Source organism: Wolffia australiana, chromosome 17, assembly GCF_029677425.1.
Source record: "Wolffia australiana isolate 7733 chromosome 17, ASM2967742v1".
Classification (NCBI taxonomy): domain Eukaryota; kingdom Viridiplantae; phylum Streptophyta; class Magnoliopsida; order Alismatales; family Araceae; genus Wolffia; species Wolffia australiana.
Genome location: NC_135851.1, coordinates 10,922,404 through 10,938,851, shown reverse-complemented (window position 1 = coordinate 10,938,851; position 16,448 = coordinate 10,922,404). Strand labels below are relative to the sequence as shown.

General features: G+C 46.3%; 1 protein-coding gene and 1 long non-coding RNA gene across 3 annotated transcripts; one reads left to right on the top strand and one right to left on the bottom strand.

The window, feature by feature from the left end:
• Positions 1-1,375: 1,375 nt before the first annotated feature.
• Positions 1,376-2,995, bottom strand: LOC144714399 (uncharacterized). The gene is made up of 2 exons (XR_013584349.1): positions 2,609-2,995; positions 1,376-1,641 (listed from the first exon to the last, which is right to left on the bottom strand). It is a non-coding gene; the product is annotated as an uncharacterized LOC144714399 (long non-coding RNA).
• Positions 2,996-7,044: 4,049 nt separating this feature from the next.
• Positions 7,045-7,734, top strand: LOC144714631 (cysteine proteinase inhibitor 1-like). 2 transcript variants are annotated; one of them, XM_078589418.1, is made up of 2 exons: positions 7,045-7,478; positions 7,605-7,734. In XM_078589418.1, exon 1 carries the CDS (start codon positions 7,124-7,126, stop codon positions 7,466-7,468), a length of 345 nt encoding a protein of 114 aa, XP_078445544.1. In that variant the 5' UTR covers positions 7,045-7,123; the 3' UTR covers positions 7,469-7,478; positions 7,605-7,734. The 2 variants fall into 2 exon arrangements, with proteins under 2 accessions (XP_078445544.1, XP_078445543.1); XM_078589417.1 differs by having other exon boundaries at positions 7,600-7,727.
• Positions 7,735-16,448: the final 8,714 nt, after the last annotated feature.

Genomic DNA, 16,448 nt, shown 5'->3' with positions numbered 1-16,448 from the left:
GAGGACGCAGGAAGAGAGAGTCGCAAAGACAGGCGTACAAACAGAGAGAGAGAGTGCAAGGGAGCAACGGAGCAAGAGAACAAGACAGAGGGATAGATTGAAACAGTCACAGCATGGGGAAAGGAGAAAGAGAAGACAAAGGAGGGGGGGACAGCAGAGAGATAAATAGGAAGACTAACGCGGGAAACAGAGTGAAGGAGATATAGGGATGGAGAAGCAGATAGAGAGACAGTCAGCAGATTGACATAGAGGCAGGTTGAAGTCTTAAAAGACAGACACTGTGAGACGAAGAGAGAGGGGAGGAATAGATAGAAAGAGGCGCTGTGTGAGTGGCGAGAGGAGAAGGAGAGAGCGAGAGGGCGTGGGTGAGACAGAGAAGGATGATAGTGAGAGAAACACAGAGAGAGAGAGAGAGTGAGAGCTGGAAGCAGGGAGATAGAGGGAGAAAGATCCAATCTGCTTCGCGGTCGAGCTTGATATCCCCAGGAGATGTTTTTTTTGAAGATAGCCGCTGATAGTGACCCAATCGTGATCGATCACAATCAAGATCGGCCCACAACGATGCATGAGGGCGACGCGGTGAAGTTCACTCAAGGGTATGAGTAGAGTAGCGTGTGCGGTGCGGTGCGAAAATCCGCACCGACTGTGTGAATTTTCACACGCACCATAGGGGCTGTGCGACATGCGGTGTGGTTTCGTGCGGAAATCCGCACCGCGCATCGCACACTTGGAAGTTGATTTTTCCTTTAAAAATTTTAATTTTAAAATTCACTCTTAACTTGGGAAATTATAATACGCTAACCGTTAAAATCCAAAGATAATCGGTATAGTTCTTTAAAGTTCAAGAAATTGCTTTATTAATTTTAAAAATATTTTTTATGGGAAACAACAATCTAAAAGTAACCGTTAAATGAAAAAGATAACCGACAGAAGTCATTCAAATACTAAAAGGTCTTACTTAATTTTAAAAATAATTTCTAAGGCAAAAAATAATATAAAAGTAACCGTTAAGTTCATAATATTTTTTAAAGAAGTCATTAAAATACTAAAAAAATCTAAATTCATTTTAAAAACCATTTCTAAGGCAAAAAATAATATAAGATTAACCGTTAACTTCATGATTTAATCGACATAAGTCGTTAAAAATCTAGAAATTTCTTAATTAAATTTAAAAATCTTCTCTGATGCGAGAACAATAGTAAACTAACTGTTAAATTAAAAAGATAATCGATAGAAGTCGTTAAAATTCTAGGAAATTCTTAAGCTGCAAATAATGTTGGACGATGTGATAATTTCCAGTTCTTGAGGGGGATGCGTACATTCTTATATGAGGTGATGACGCCTCGATGTGTGGAGCCACTTCCACTAGATCTCATGATCACAAAGTAGTACTTAAAATAACAGGAAAAGTAGGGAGAGTATGGCGATCAACATGGATAATATATTATCTATGTATCAAATAAAAAATCTGATAGGGAGAATATTAGTCAAAATAAGGAGCTTCCAGTTGACTCAAACTTTTGAGTGGTATGCTCCTCCATGTCTTTTGAAATCCCTTGTGAACAATCATTCTCTTTTAATCCCCAAGCCGAACGCAGTGGCATCCTCCCCGTGAGCGACCCTTATCTCTTGCCTTTGATTCTTCTCCAACAGAAAAAAGAAGAGAAGAAAAGGGTAGAGGAAGAAAATAAATAAGAATGAAGGAGAGAAGAAAAAAGGAAGAATAACTAAAAAAATTCAAGCCGCACAAGAAAAAATAATACGAACAGAAAAAAGAATGAAGGAGAGAAGAAAAAATGTAAGAAAAAAGAAGTAAAAGAAGATGAAGAAGACAAGAAGAATAAAATTAATAGGCATAAGAGAAGAAACAAGAGGAAGAAAAAGAATAGGGAGAAGAGGAAGAAAATAAAAAAGAAGAGAAGAAAAAGGTAGAGGAAGAAAATAAAATAGAAGAAGAAGAAGAGAAAAAATCAGAAGAGAAGAAAAAGGAAGAAGAAGAAAAAAAAGAAGAAGAAGAAAAAAAAACAGAAGAGAAGAAAAAGGTAGAGGAAGAAAATAAAGAAGAAGAAGAAGAGAAAACAGAAGAGGAGAAAAAAAGAAGAGAAGAAAAGGTAGAGGAAGAAAATAAAGAAGAATGACGTAGAGAAGAAAAAACAAAGAATAACTAAAAAATTTCAAGCCGCACAAGAAAAAATAATAGGAACAGAAAAAAGAATGAAGGAGAGAAGAAAAAGGTAGAAGAAGAGTAGAGCGAAGAAGAAAATAACAGGAAAGAAGAGGAAGAAAATAAAGAAGAAAAGAAGAATAAAACAAATAGGCGTAAGAGAATAAACAAGAAGAAGAAGAAGAAGAAGAATAGAGAGAAGACGAGGATAAAAAAGACGAGAAGAAACAGGTAGGCGAAGAAAATAAAATGGCAGAAGAAGAAAAATGAACAAAGAATTTATAGCCGTACAAGAAAAACGATAGGATGGAAAAAAAGAATAGAGACAAGAAAAAGAAGAAGAATGGAGAGAAGAAAAAGAAGAGAAACAAGAAGCGGCAGAAAATTAAACAGGAACTAAAGGATAAAATTGCAGAAAATTACATCTAAATTCGAAGAAGGTACCTGAAGAGGATCGTAGAACAAGTCAAAATCAGAAGCTCAACGAGGAATAATAGATCTCAGCCCCTCCAAAGCGACCCAGATGGAAGAAGAAGGAGAAGAAAAGGGACCAGAAACAGGAAAATAGATCGTATGAATCAAAACGCGTGAAATCAAATTCTGGGGGAACCCTCTGCCGCTGGAGAGCACTCCAGGCAGAGAGAGAGAGGGGGGAAAGAAGACGGATTTGGAGAGGGGGGAAATGGTTGGAAAATGGCTCTTGGAGCGAGGCTATGGAGGGGGCGGGTGATCGATAACGATGGAGGAAGCAGCCGCGAAGACCGACAGCCTTCCGACGAGAGAGGACTCAGAGGAGAGGGCGGTCAGACGGGAGAGGGGGAGGGGGGGGGGGGGGCGCGAGGGCGAGAGGGGGGAGGGGGAGGGGTCGCCGAACTTATTTTTGCACATTCGCACATAACCGCACCACCCAGACCCGTGTGCGGTGTGAAGTGCGGTCTGGGAACATTGTGTGCGGTGCGATGTGCGAATTTCGCACCGCACTGCACATTCGCACGTTCGCCCGTTCGCTCGCACGAACGGACCTTCCCTAGTTATGACCGCGAGCCTCGTCGCAAGGCCCACAGATAAGCTCACAAACGGCTGCCAACTTGGAACCTGGGTGGTTCATGCTTAGTGGATTCTTGATTCTTTCTACTATATCTCTTTGCTTTAGGGAGGATTCCTTTTTATTAGCGGTGTTCATGGGTCGCCCCCTTGCTGTGAGTAGAGAGCGAATCTTGATGTGGCGGGATTGGGTTAACCGGTTCATCCATGTATCGTGGTGTCCAAGCTTTTACCTCTCGGGGAAAGCTGAAGAGAGCGGGGGAGTCGCGGAGATGATCAGGCGCGACGTTGCTGAACGAGATGGAGACGAGATACAACGAGATGAGATACCACGAAACGAGATGTACATGAAACGTCAAGAAAGGGGATGGAGGCGAGATTTCACAAAATGTGAGATAGGTGAGATCTCGTGGAACTTGATGTAGGTGAGATGTCCCGAGACGCGATGCATACGAGGAAGCAAGAAAGGATCTACAGACTAGGTATCACGAGACAAGGCGCAGGCGTGACATCACGAGAGTACGAGAATGGCAGAGACAAGATATAACTGTGAGATGAAGTGATAGGAGTTGACATGTGACGGCGCCAAATATCACGAGGTATAACTATGGGATGGAGTGATAGGCGCTGAGAGGTGATCAGGCGAGGCGAGAGATTTTACCGCTCATCTTGTATCCGGATATCCCACGACTTGCCTCATTTCTTGATGTCTCGTATCGTATCGAGCCATCTCATCCCATCTCGAGAAATCTCGTGGCTCACGTGGCTTTGTGATATCTCATCTCGTGTCATCTCGTGATATATCATACATCGTGTCATGGTAACTCCCATCTCGTGATATTTCCACTTATATCATCTCATATCCTTGCTTCGTCATATCTCTCCTCCCGCGGCATCTCATCCCGCATCATATTTTGCCGTCTCTTCTCCTTGAATCGAGTCTAATGCCATCCCGTGATGTCATCCCATCGTGCGTCATCTTGTCCTATCTCTCCTCATGAAATCGAGTCTAATGCCATCTCGGGATGTCATCGCATCCCACCATCTCGTTTCCTCAAATCTATCTCATCTCGCGACTTATCGCCTCGCATTACCTCGCGTCAAGTCATCCACTCCGGGGATATCTCTCTCATCTCGCTGACATATCGCCCCGCATCCTCTCATCTCGCGGTATCTCATTCCCTACCTCGTTTCCTTGTATCTCTCATATCCTGTTAGCCCGCCTCTTTTATGTCATTCCATCTCGCCACATCTGCTTACTTCTCACCGCGATAGCTCGAGCCTCCCGATAAATCACACTTAACTCTTTTCCCGGATATCTCTCTCGTCTCAATCATCTCACCTCGTGCCAGGATAAATCTTGCCTTAGCTCGTTTCAACCATCTCTCTCGTCTAGTGATATCTCGTCTCATCTCACCATATCTCGTCTCTACCAACACATATCCTCCCGTGATATCTCCTCTATCCCTTCTGAAACTCACTGAGAGACAAGACACTAGACGAGAGAGATGTTTTCATTTGGTGTAGGCGAGAGATTAAGAACAGGGATTCCAAAGTGATGTTTTCATTTGGTGTAGGCATTCCAAACTGGTAGGAAAATTTATAAAATTATTAAGTTATGTTATCTTTCCCTTCTTCAATTCTAGTTGAGAAAGAAATAAAGCTTCTCTAGGCAGAAGTAACAAACTCAAAAAATTAATGGAAATATTCAGTCGACATTGAGAAAAAATTGGAATAAAATAATGAATATTTATATAGAGAATTCGGATATCGATATGCATCCAAAGTCGATATAAAAATATATTTTGGTGAAAATTTAGTTGCGGAATATTTCAATTTTTGAAATAACAACAGACACATGCGACTCGTCAAATGTCTCGCCAATGACGAGATATAAACAACCCCGGATAGCCAGAGAGAGCGACAGAGAGAGACAGCGACAAATAGAGAGCAAAAGAGAGAGAGAGAGAGAGAGAGAGAGAGAGAGCGAGCGAGACAGAGAGGGTGTGAGACAGAGAGTGTGTGAGAGAGAGGGAGAGAGCGTGTGAGTGAGAGTGTGAGTCAGAGAAAGAAAGTGCGAGAGAGAGTGAGTGCGAGAGAGACTGTGTGAGAGTGAGTGCGCAAGAGACTGTGTGCGAGAGAGAGTGAGTGCATGAGAGAGAGGGTGCGAGAGAGAGTGTGTGCGAGAGAGAGTGAGTGCGAGTGAGAGTGAGTGCACGAGAGAGTGAGTGAGAGTGAGAGACAAAGTGCGAGAGAGAGAGTGTGCGAGAGAGAGAGTGAGTGCGAGAGGGTGTGTGGGAGAGAGAGAGAGGGAGAGAGAGAGAGAGAGAGAGAGAGAGAGAGAGAGAGAGGGAGAGAACGAGAGAGAGAGGGAGAGAGAGGGAGAGGGAAAGGGAGAGCAAGAGAGAGAGAGAGAGTCGGAGGGCGAGAGAGGGACCGAGTGGCAGCGGGACAGACAGTGCGTGACAGAGAGAGACAGAAAGGGGGAAGTAGGAGATAGGTGTTTAAAGAGAGAGGGAACGCGAGCGGTAGAGCGAGAGTGAGACGGTGCGTAAGAGAGAGCAAAGGAGACGTCGCGTGAGACAGATAGAGACGGAGGGAGAGCAGTAGAGCAAGAGGCGGTGGATGGGAGAGAGAGAGAGGAAGGAGAGAGATCAAGGGAGACACAGAGGGAAGGACGGAGATAGAGCGAGATAGACAGAGAGAGAGAGTGAAACGGAGAGAGAGAGAGAGAGAGAGACGGTGCGCGACAGACGGTGCGCGAGGGTAGAGACACGGACGGAGAGACATACAACGAGAAAGAGAGACAGTGAGTGGGAGAAACAGAAAGGGAAAAAGAACGAGACCAATTGAGGGAGAGAGAGAGCGAGAGAGAAGGTCCGTGAGAGAAAGACTTGGTGGGTATGAGCGACAACGAGAGACGGCGAGGGAGAGCGAGAGAGAGAGAGCAAGAGAGAGAGAGAGCGAGAGAGAGAGAGAGTGCGAGGGAGAGGGCGAGAGCGAGAGAGAGAGAGACAGAGGGAGAGAGCGAGAGAGCCAGAGAGACGGTCCGTGAGAGAAAGACTTGGTGCGTATGAGCGACAACGACAGGCGGCGAGGGAGAGCGAGAGATAGAGCAGGAGAGCGGTAGAGGCAGAGAGAGAGAGAGACACGGCGCGTGAGAGGAGAGCGAGAGCGGGGTCGTTTTTTGTTAAAAATCATTGCCCATCCCAAAATGTGATCGGATCTTGTCTGCGCTCGGATCGGCGGTGCGGATCCGGACTACCTCGCCCATCCCATTCGCCGACTGATCGGGAGTGTGAACCGCGAGACTTTTTTTTGTTCTTGGATTGTTGCTCGCGATAGTGGGTCAACCACGATCGATTACGATCGGGATAGCGGCACCTGAAACTGCGCTGACGATGAGCAAAACAAGACTGCCCGTGCTTTATCTGGCTGCGACCAAAATAATTTAATCAATAGATGTGCCCTTCTCTTGTTCGATACAACATTTCCCCGTCCTGGTTTAGAGACGCTCTAAATCTCAGTTACCACGGGCTACCGGTTGCGACCCATGAAATTCATGCCACACGCCACCGGACCCGGAAATCCGTTCCCCGGCCTACTATCGCTTCTCCAAGTTTTTTTTCTTCTTTTTTTCAGAAGTTGGTGGAGCCGCACGAAGGTTAGAGAGAGGCCTTCCACAAGTCTCCCCCATTTTTTGCTGAGGCATGCGGTATTTGACTCTGCGGCCTACGGTTGATCTCTAGACACGGAACCTAAGCTGTGATAACCTAATGACCAAACATGCAAAGCTCCGTCACACGCGTTTCTCCCCACCCTATATAAGATGCGCTCCGTGGAGTTCCATGCAACACAGAACAATCACAACTCCTCAGAAAAAGATAGACACCCACAACGATCCACAAGTGCACGATGAAGACCCAGTCAGCTCTTCTGCTCCTCGCCGTCCTTTCGGCCGTCGCCATCCAGACTTATGCGACCCTGGAGAATCCGACGCCGCCCGGATGGAACAGGATTAAGAAGCCAGAAGACTACCAGCATGCGCTGGACGTGGCGCAATTCGCCGTCAGGCGCCACAACAGATTGACACACGACGACCTACGCTTCGTCCGGATGATCAGGGGCTACGTCAACGGCCAGTACTACCGCCTCGTCATCGAGGCCGAGGACGACGTCAAGTCCCAGAAGTACGAGACGCTCGTGCGTGAGAGGGTGCCCAACAGCGTCCGGGAGCTCATCTACTTCAGGAGCTCTTGAAGCGTCTTCGGTACTGTCCCTGGAAGGAACAATCCCCTCTTGTCAATTCAATCATGAGCTTGACTCACGCGAATAAAACTCTGGCCAGATGGGTCCGACCTTGACTTTCTATCCTTGTCTTGTGTTCATAGTGCAGAAAATCCCCATTCCCATCTACGTTCGCACAGCCGTCTTTCCTTGCGCCCCGCATCGGCTTTGGTTTCTCGCCCCCTCTATGCCTCATCTGTATCTCGCCACGGTTCAAATCTGACTCCCTCGTTGTACTCTAGTCCGCGCTCAGCGATGCGCTCGTCGCACGGATTCATGAGTGTCAATTAGAAATCAGATGACATTTACCGGAACGCATAAACCGGTGCTGGGTGAGAGAGAGGGATAGGAGGGACCAGAGCTCCATAGAAATAGAAGCACGGTTAGAGAGAGGGATAGCCGGATAGGAGGAGAGGACGCAGGAAGAGAGAGTCGCAAAGACAGACGTACAAACAGAGAGAGAGAGTGCAAGGGAGCAACGGAGCAAGAGAACAAGACAGAGGGATAGATTGAAACAGTCACAGCATGGGGAAAGGAGAAAGAGAAGACAAAGGAGGGGGGGACAGCAGAGAGATAAATAGGAAGACTAACGCGGGAAACAGAGTGAAGGAGATATAGGGATGGAGAAGCAGATAGAGAGACAGTCAGCAGATTGACATAGAGAGACGGGTTGAAGTCTTAAAAGACAGACACTGTGAGACGAAGAGAGAGGGGAGGGAATAGATAGAAAGAGACGCTGTGTGAGTGAGCGAGAGGGAGAAGGAGAGAGCGAGAGGGCGTGGGTGAGACAGAGAAGGATGATAGTGAGAGAAACACAGAGAGAGAGAGAGAGAGTGAGAGCTGGAAGCAGGGAGATAGAGGGAGAAAGATCCAATCTGCTTCGCGGTCGAGCTTGATATCCCCAGGAGATGTTTTTTTTGAAGATAGCCGCTGATAGTGACCCAATCGTGATCGATCACAATCAAGATCGGCCCACAACGATGCATGAGGACGACGCGGTGAAGTTCACTCAAGGGTATGAGTAGAGTAGCGTGTGCGGTGCGGTGCGAAAATCCGCACCGACTGTGTGAATTTTCACACGCACCATAGGGGCTGTGCGACATGCGGTGTGGTTTCGTGCGGAAATCCGCACCGCGCATCGCACACTTGGAAGTTGATTTTTCCTTTAAAAATTTTAATTTTAAAATTCACTCTTAACTTGGGAAATTATAATACGCTAACCGTTAAAATCCAAAGATAATCGGTATAGTTCTTTAAAGTTCAAGAAATTGCTTTATTAATTTTAAAAATATTTTTTATGGGAAACAACAATCTAAAAGTAACCGTTAAATGAAAAAGATAACCGACAGAAGTCATTCAAATACTAAAAAGGTCTTACTTAATTTTAAAAATAATTTCTAAGGCAAAAAATAATATAAAAGTAAATCATAAGTTCATAATATTTTTTAAAGAAGTCATTAAAATACTAAAAATCTAAATTCATTTTAAAACCATTTCTAAGGCAAAAATAATATAAGATTAACCGTTAACTTCATGATTTAATCGACATAAGTCGTTAAAAATCTAGAAATTTCTTAATTAAATTTAAAAATCTTCTCTGATGCGAGAACAATAGTAAACTAACTGTTAAATTAAAAGATAATCGATAGAAGTCGTTAAAATTCTAGGAAATTCTTAAGCTGCAAATAATGTTGGACGATGTGATAATTTCCAGTTCTTGAGGGGATGCGTACATTCTTATATGAGGTGATGACGCGCTCGATGTGTGGAGCCACTTCCACTAGATCTCATGATCACAAAGTAGTACTTAAAATAACAGGAAAAGTAGGGAGAGTATGGCGATCAACATGGATAATATATTATCTATGTATCAAATAAAAATCTGATAGGAGAATATTAGTCAAAATAAGGAGCTTCCAGTTGACTCAAACTTTTGAGTGGTATGCTCCTCCATGTCTTTGAAATCCCTTGTGAACAATCATTCTCTTTAATCCCAAGCCGAACGCAGTGGCATCCTCCCGTGAGCGACCCTTATCTCTTGCCTTTGATTCTTCTCCAACAGAAAAAAGAAGAGAAGAAAAGGGTAGAGGAAGAAAATAAATAAGAATGAAGGAGAGAAGAAAAAAGGAAGAATAACTAAAAAAATTCAAGCCGCACAAGAAAAAATAATACGAACAGAAAAAAGAATGAAGGAGAGAAGAAAAAATGTAAGAAAAAAGAAGTAAAAGAAGATGAAGAAGACAAGAAGAATAAAATTAATAGGCATAAGAGAAGAAACAAGAGGAAGAAAAAGAATAGGGAGAAGAGGAAGAAAATAAAAAAGAAGAGAAGAAAAAGGTAGAGGAAGAAAATAAAATAGAAGAAGAAGAAGAGAAAAAATCAGAAGAGAAGAAAAAGGTAGAGGAAGAAAATAAAGAAGAAGAAGAAGAGAAAAAATCAGAAGAGAAGAAAAAGGTAGAGGAAGAAAATAAAGAAGAAGAAGAAGAGAAAACAGAAGAGGAGAAAAAAAGAAGAGAAGAAAAGGTAGAGGAAGAAAATAAAGAAGAATGACGTAGAGAAGAAAAAACAAAGAATAACTAAAAAATTTCAAGCCGCACAAGAAAAAATAATAGGAACAGAAAAAAGAATGAAGGAGAGAAGAAAAAGGTAGAAGAAGAGTAGAGCGAAGAAGAAAATAACAGGAAAGAAGAGGAAGAAAATAAAGAAGAAAAGAAGAATAAAACAAATAGGCGTAAGAGAATAAACAAGAAGAAGAAGAAGAAGAAGAATAGAGAGAAGACGAGGATAAAAAAGACGAGAAGAAACAGGTAGGCGAAGAAAATAAAATGGCAGAAGAAGAAAAATGAACAAAGAAATAATAGCCGAACAAGAAAAACGATAGGATGGAAAAAAAGAATAGAGACAAGAAAAAGAAGAAGAATGGAGAGAAGAAAAAGAAGAGAAACAAGAAGCGGCAGAAAATTAAACAGGAACTAAAGGATAAAATTGCAGAAAATTACATCTAAATTCGAAGAAGGTACCTGAAGAGGATCGTAGAACAAGTCAAAATCAGAAGCTCAACGAGGAATAATAGATCTCAGCCCCTCCAAAGCGACCCAGATGGAAGAAGAAGGAGAAGAAAAGGGACCAGAAACAGGAAAATAGATCGTATGAATCAAAACGCGTGAAATCAAATTCTGGGGGAACCCTCTGCCGCTGGAGAGCACTCAAGGCAGAGAGAGAGAGGGGGGAAAGAAGACGGATTTGGAGAGGGAGAAAATGGTTGGAAAATGGCTCTTGGAGCGAGGCTATGGAGGGGGCGGGTGATCGATAACGATGGAGGAAGCAGCCGCGAAGACCGACAGCCTTCCGACGAGAGAGGACTCAGAGGAGAGGGCGGTCAGACGGGAGAGGGGGGAGGGGGAGGGGTCGCCGAACTTATTTTTGCACATTCGCACATAACCGCACCACCCAGACCCGTGTGCGGTGTGAAGTGCGGTCTGGGAACATTGTGTGCGGTGCGATGTGCGAATTTCGCACCGCACTGCACACATTCAAGACGCTCGCCCGTTCGCTCGCACGAACGGACCTTCCCTAGTTATGACCGCGAGCCTCGTCGCAAGGCCCACAGATAAGCTCACAAACGGCTGCCAACTTGGAACCTGGGTGGTTCATGCTTAGTGGATTCTTGATTCTTTCTACTATATCTCTTTGCTTTAGGGAGGATTCCTTTTTATTAGCGGTGTTCATGGGTCGCCCCCTTGCTGTGAGTAGAGAGCGAATCTTGATGTGGCGGGATTGGGTTAACCGGTTCATCCATGTATCGTGGTGTCCAAGCTTTTACCTCTCGGGGAAAGCTGAAGAGAGCGGGGGAGTCGCGGAGATGATCAGGCGCGACGTTGCTGAACGAGATGGAGACGAGATACAACGAGATGAGATACCACGAAACGAGATGTACATGAAACGTCAAGAAAGGGGATGGAGGCGAGATTTCACAAAATGTGAGATAGGTGAGATCTCGTGGAACTTGATGTAGGTGAGATGTCCCGAGACGCGATGCATACGAGGAAGCAAGAAAGGATCTACAGACTAGGTATCACGAGACAAGGCGCAGGCGTGACATCACGAGAGTACGAGAATGGCAGAGACAAGATATAACTGTGAGATGAAGTGATAGGAGTTGACATGTGACGGCGCCAAATATCACGAGGTATAACTATGGGATGGAGTGATAGGCGCTGAGAGGTGATCAGGCGAGGCGAGAGATTTTACCGCTCATCTTGTATCCGGATATCCCACGACTTGCCTCATTTCTTGATGTCTCAGATCGTATCGAGCCATCTCATCCCATCTCGAGAAATCTCGTGGCTCACGTGGCTTTGTGATATCTCATCTCGTGTCATCTCGTGATATATCATACATCGTGTCATGGTAACTCCCATCTCGTGATATTTCCACTTATATCATCTCATATCCTTGCTTCGTCATATCTCTCCTCCCGCGGCATCCCACCCCGCATCAGATTTTGCCGCCTCCCCTCCTCGACGCGAGTCCAATGCCATCGCGCGATGTCATCCCATCGCGGCGTCATCTTGTCCTATCTCTCCTCATGAAATCGAGTCTAATGCCATCTCGGATGTCATCGCATCCCACCATCTCGCTTCTCAAATCTATCTCATCTCGCGACTTATCGCCTCGCATTACCTCGCGTCAAGTCATCCACTCGGGATATCTCTCTCATCTCGCTGACATATCGCCCGCATCCTCTCATCTCGCGTATCTCATTCCCTACCTCGTTTCTTGTATCTCTCATATCCTGTTAGCCCGCCTCTTTATGTCATTCCATCTCGCCACATCTGCTTACTTCTCACCGCGATAGCTCGAGCCTCCCGATAAATCACACTTAACTCTTTTCCCGGATATCTCTCTCGTCTCAATCATCTCACCTCGTGCCAGGATAAATCTTGCCTTAGCTCGTTTCAACCATCTCTCTCGTCTAGTGATATCTCGTCTCATCTCACCATATCTCGTCTCTACCAACACATATCCTCCCGTGATATCTCCTCTATCCCTTCTGAAACTCACTGAGAGACAAGACACTAGACGAGAGAGATGTTTTCATTTGGTGTAGGCGAGAGATTAAGAACAGGGATTCCAAAGTGATGTTTTCATTTGGTGTAGGCATTCCAAACTGGTAGGAAAATTTATAAAATTATTAAGTTATGTTATCTTTCCCTTCTTCAATTCTAGTTGAGAAAGAAATAAAGCTTCTCTAGGCAGAAGTAACAAACTCAAAAAATTAATGGAAATATTCAGTCGACATTGAGAAAAAATTGGAATAAAATAATGAATATTTATATAGAGAATTCGGATATCGATATGCATCCAAAGTCGATATAAAAATATATTTTGGTGAAAATTTAGTTGCAGAATATTTCAATTTTTGAAATAACAACAGACACATGCGACTCGTCAAATGTCTCGCCAATGACGAGATATAAACAACCCCGGATAGCCAGAGAGAGCGACAGAGAGAGACAGCGACAAATAGAGAGCAAAAGAGAGAGAGAGAGAGAGAGAGAGAGAGAGCGAGACAGAGAGGGTGTGAGACAGAGAGTGTGTGAGAGAGAGGGAGAGAGCGTGTGAGTGAGAGTGTGAGTCAGAGAAAGAAAGTGCGAGAGAGAGTGAGTGCGAGAGAGACTGTGTGAGAGTGAGTGCGCAAGAGACTGTGTGCGAGAGAGAGTGAGTGCATGAGAGAGAGGGTGCGAGAGAGAGTGTGTGCGAGAGAGAGTGAGTGCGAGTGAGAGTGAGTGCACGAGAGAGTGAGTGAGAGTGAGAGACAAAGTGCGAGAGAGAGAGTGTGCGAGAGAGAGTGAGTGCGAGCGGGTGTGTGGGAGAGAGAGAGAGGGAGAGAGAGAGAGAGAGAGAGAGAGAGAGAGAGAGAGAGGGAGAGAACGAGAGAGGGAAAGAGAGAGCAAGAGAGAGAGAGAGAGTCGGAAGGCAAGAGACGGACCGAGTGGCAGCGGGACAGACAGTGCGTGACAGAGAGAGACAGAAAGGGGGAAGTAGGAGATAGGTGTTTAAAGAGAGAGGGAACGCGAGCGGTAGAGCGAGAGTGAGACGGTGCGTAAGAGAGAGCAAAGGAGACGTCGCGTGAGACAGATAGAGACGGAGGGAGAGCAGTAGAGCAAGAGGCGGTGGATGGGAGAGAGAGAGAGGAAGGAGAGAGATCAAGGGAGACACAGAGGGAAGGACGGAGATAGAGCGAGATAGACAGAGAGAGAGAGTGAAACGGAGAGAGAGAGAGAGAGAGAGACGGTGCGCGACAGACGGTGCGCGAGGGTAGAGACACGGACGGAGAGACATACAACGAGAAAGAGAGACAGTGAGTGGGAGAAACAGAAAGGGAAAAAGAACGAGACCAATTGAGGGAGAGAGAGAGCGAGAGAGAAGGTCCGTGAGAGAAAGACTTGGTGGGTATGAGCGACAACGAGAGACGGCGAGGGAGAGCGAGAGAGAGAGAGAGCAAGAGAGAGAGAGAGCGAGAGAGAGAGAGAGAGTGCGAGGGAGAGGGCGAGAGCGAGAGAGAGAGAGACAGAGGGAGAGAGCGAGAGAGCCAGAGAGACGGTCCGTGAGAGAAAGACTTGGTGCGTATGAGCGACAACGACAGGCGGCGAGGGAGAGCGAGAGATAGAGCAGGAGAGCGGTAGAGGCAGAGAGAGAGAGAGACACGGCGCGTGAGAGGAGAGCGAGAGCGGGGTCGTTTTTTGTTAAAAATCATTGCCCATCCCAAAATGTGATCGGATCTTGTCTGCGCTCGGATCGGCGGTGCGGATCCGGACTACCTCGCCCATCCCATTCGCCGACTGATCGGGAGTGTGAACCGCGAGACTTTTTTTTGTTCTTGGATTGTTGCTCGCGATAGTGGGTCAACCACGATCGATTACGATCGGGATAGCGGCACCTGAAACTGCGCTGACGATGAGCAAAACAAGACTGCCCGTGCTTTATCTGGCTGCGACCAAAATAATTTAATCAATAGATGTGCCCTTCTCTTGTTCGATACAACATTTCCCCGTCCTGGTTTAGAGACGCTCTAAATCTCAGTTACCACGGGCTACCGGTTGCGACCCATGAAATTCATGCCACACGCCACCGGACCCGGAAATCCGTTCCCCGGCCTACTATCGCTTCTCCAAGTTTTTTTTCTTCTTTTTTTCAGAAGTTGGTGGAGCCGCACGAAGGTTAGAGAGAGGCCTTCCACAAGTCTCCCCCATTTTTTGCTGAGGCATGCGGTATTTGACTCTGCGGCCTACGGTTGATCTCTAGACACGGAACCTAAGCTGTGATAACCTAATGACCAAACATGCAAAGCTCCACACACGCTTTCTCCCCACCCTATATAAGATGCGCCCGTGGAGTTCCATGCAACACAGAACAATCACAACTCCTCAGAAAAGATAGACACCCACAACGATCCACAAGTGCACGATGAAGACCCAGTCAGCTCTTTCTGCTCCTCGCCCTTTCGCCGCCGCCGCCATCCAGACTTATGCGACCCTGGAGAATCCGGACGCCCGGATGGAACAGGATTAAGAAGCCAGAAGACTACCAGCATGCGCTGGACGTGGCGCACCGCCGCCAGGCGCCACAACAGATTGACACACGACGACCCACGCCGTCCGGATGATCAGGGGCTACGTCAACGGCCAGTACTACCGCCTCGTCATCGAGGCCGAGGACGACGTCAAGTCCCAGAAGTACGAGACGCTCGTGCGTGAGAGGGTGCCCAACAGCGTCCGGGAGCTCATCTACTTCAGGAGCTCTTGAAGCGTCTTCGGTACTGTCCCTGGAAGGAACAATCCTCTTGTCAATTCAATCATGAGCTTGACTCACGCGAATAAAACTCTGGCCAGATGGGTCCGACCTTGACTTTCTATCCTTGTCTTGTGTTCATAGTGCAGAAAATCCCCATTCCCATCTACGTCGCACAGCCGCCTCCCCTTGCGCCCCGCATCGGCTTTGGTTTCTCGCCCCCTCTATGCCTCATCTGTATCTCGCCACGGTTCAAATCTGACTCCCTCGTTGTACTCTAGTCCGCGCTCAGCGATGCGCTCGTCGCACGGATTCATGAGTGTCAATTAGAAATCAGATGACATTTACCGGAACGCATAAACCGGTGCTGGGTGAGAGAGAGGGATAGGAGGGACCAGAGCTCCATAGAAATAGAAGCACGGTTAGAGAGAGGGATAGCCGGATAGGAGGAGAGGACGAGGGAAGAGAGAGTCGCAAAGACAGACGTACAAACAGAGAGAGAGAGTGCAAGGGAGCAACGGAGCAAGAGAACAAGACAGAGGGATAGATTGAAACAGTCACAGCATGGGGAAAGGAGAAAGAGAAGACAAAGGAGGGGGGGACAGCAGAGAGATAAATAGGAAGACTAACGCGGGAAACAGAGTGAAGGAGATATAGGGATGGAGAAGCAGATAGAGAGACAGTCAGCAGATTGACATAGAGAGACGGGTTGAAGTCTTAAAAGACAGACACTGTGAGACGAAGAGAGAGGGGAGGGAATAGATAGAAAGAGACGCTGTGTGAGTGAGCGAGAGGGAGAAGGAGAGAGCGAGAGGGCGTGGGTGAGACAGAGAAGGATGATAGTGAGAGAAACACAGAGAGAGAGAGAGAGAGAGTGAGAGCTGGAAGCAGGGAGATAGAGGGAGAAAGATCCAATCTGCTTCGCGGTCGAGCTTGATATCCCCAGGAGATGTTTTTTTTGAAGATAGCCGCTGATAGTGACCCAATCGTGATCGATCACAATCAAGATCGGCCCACAACGATGCATGAGGACGACGCGGTGAAGTTCACTCAAGGGTATGAGTAGAGAAGGTGCAGCGGTGCGGTGCGAAAATCCGCACCGACTGTGTGAATTTTCACACGCACCATAGGGGCTGTGCGCCATGCGGTGTGGTTTCGT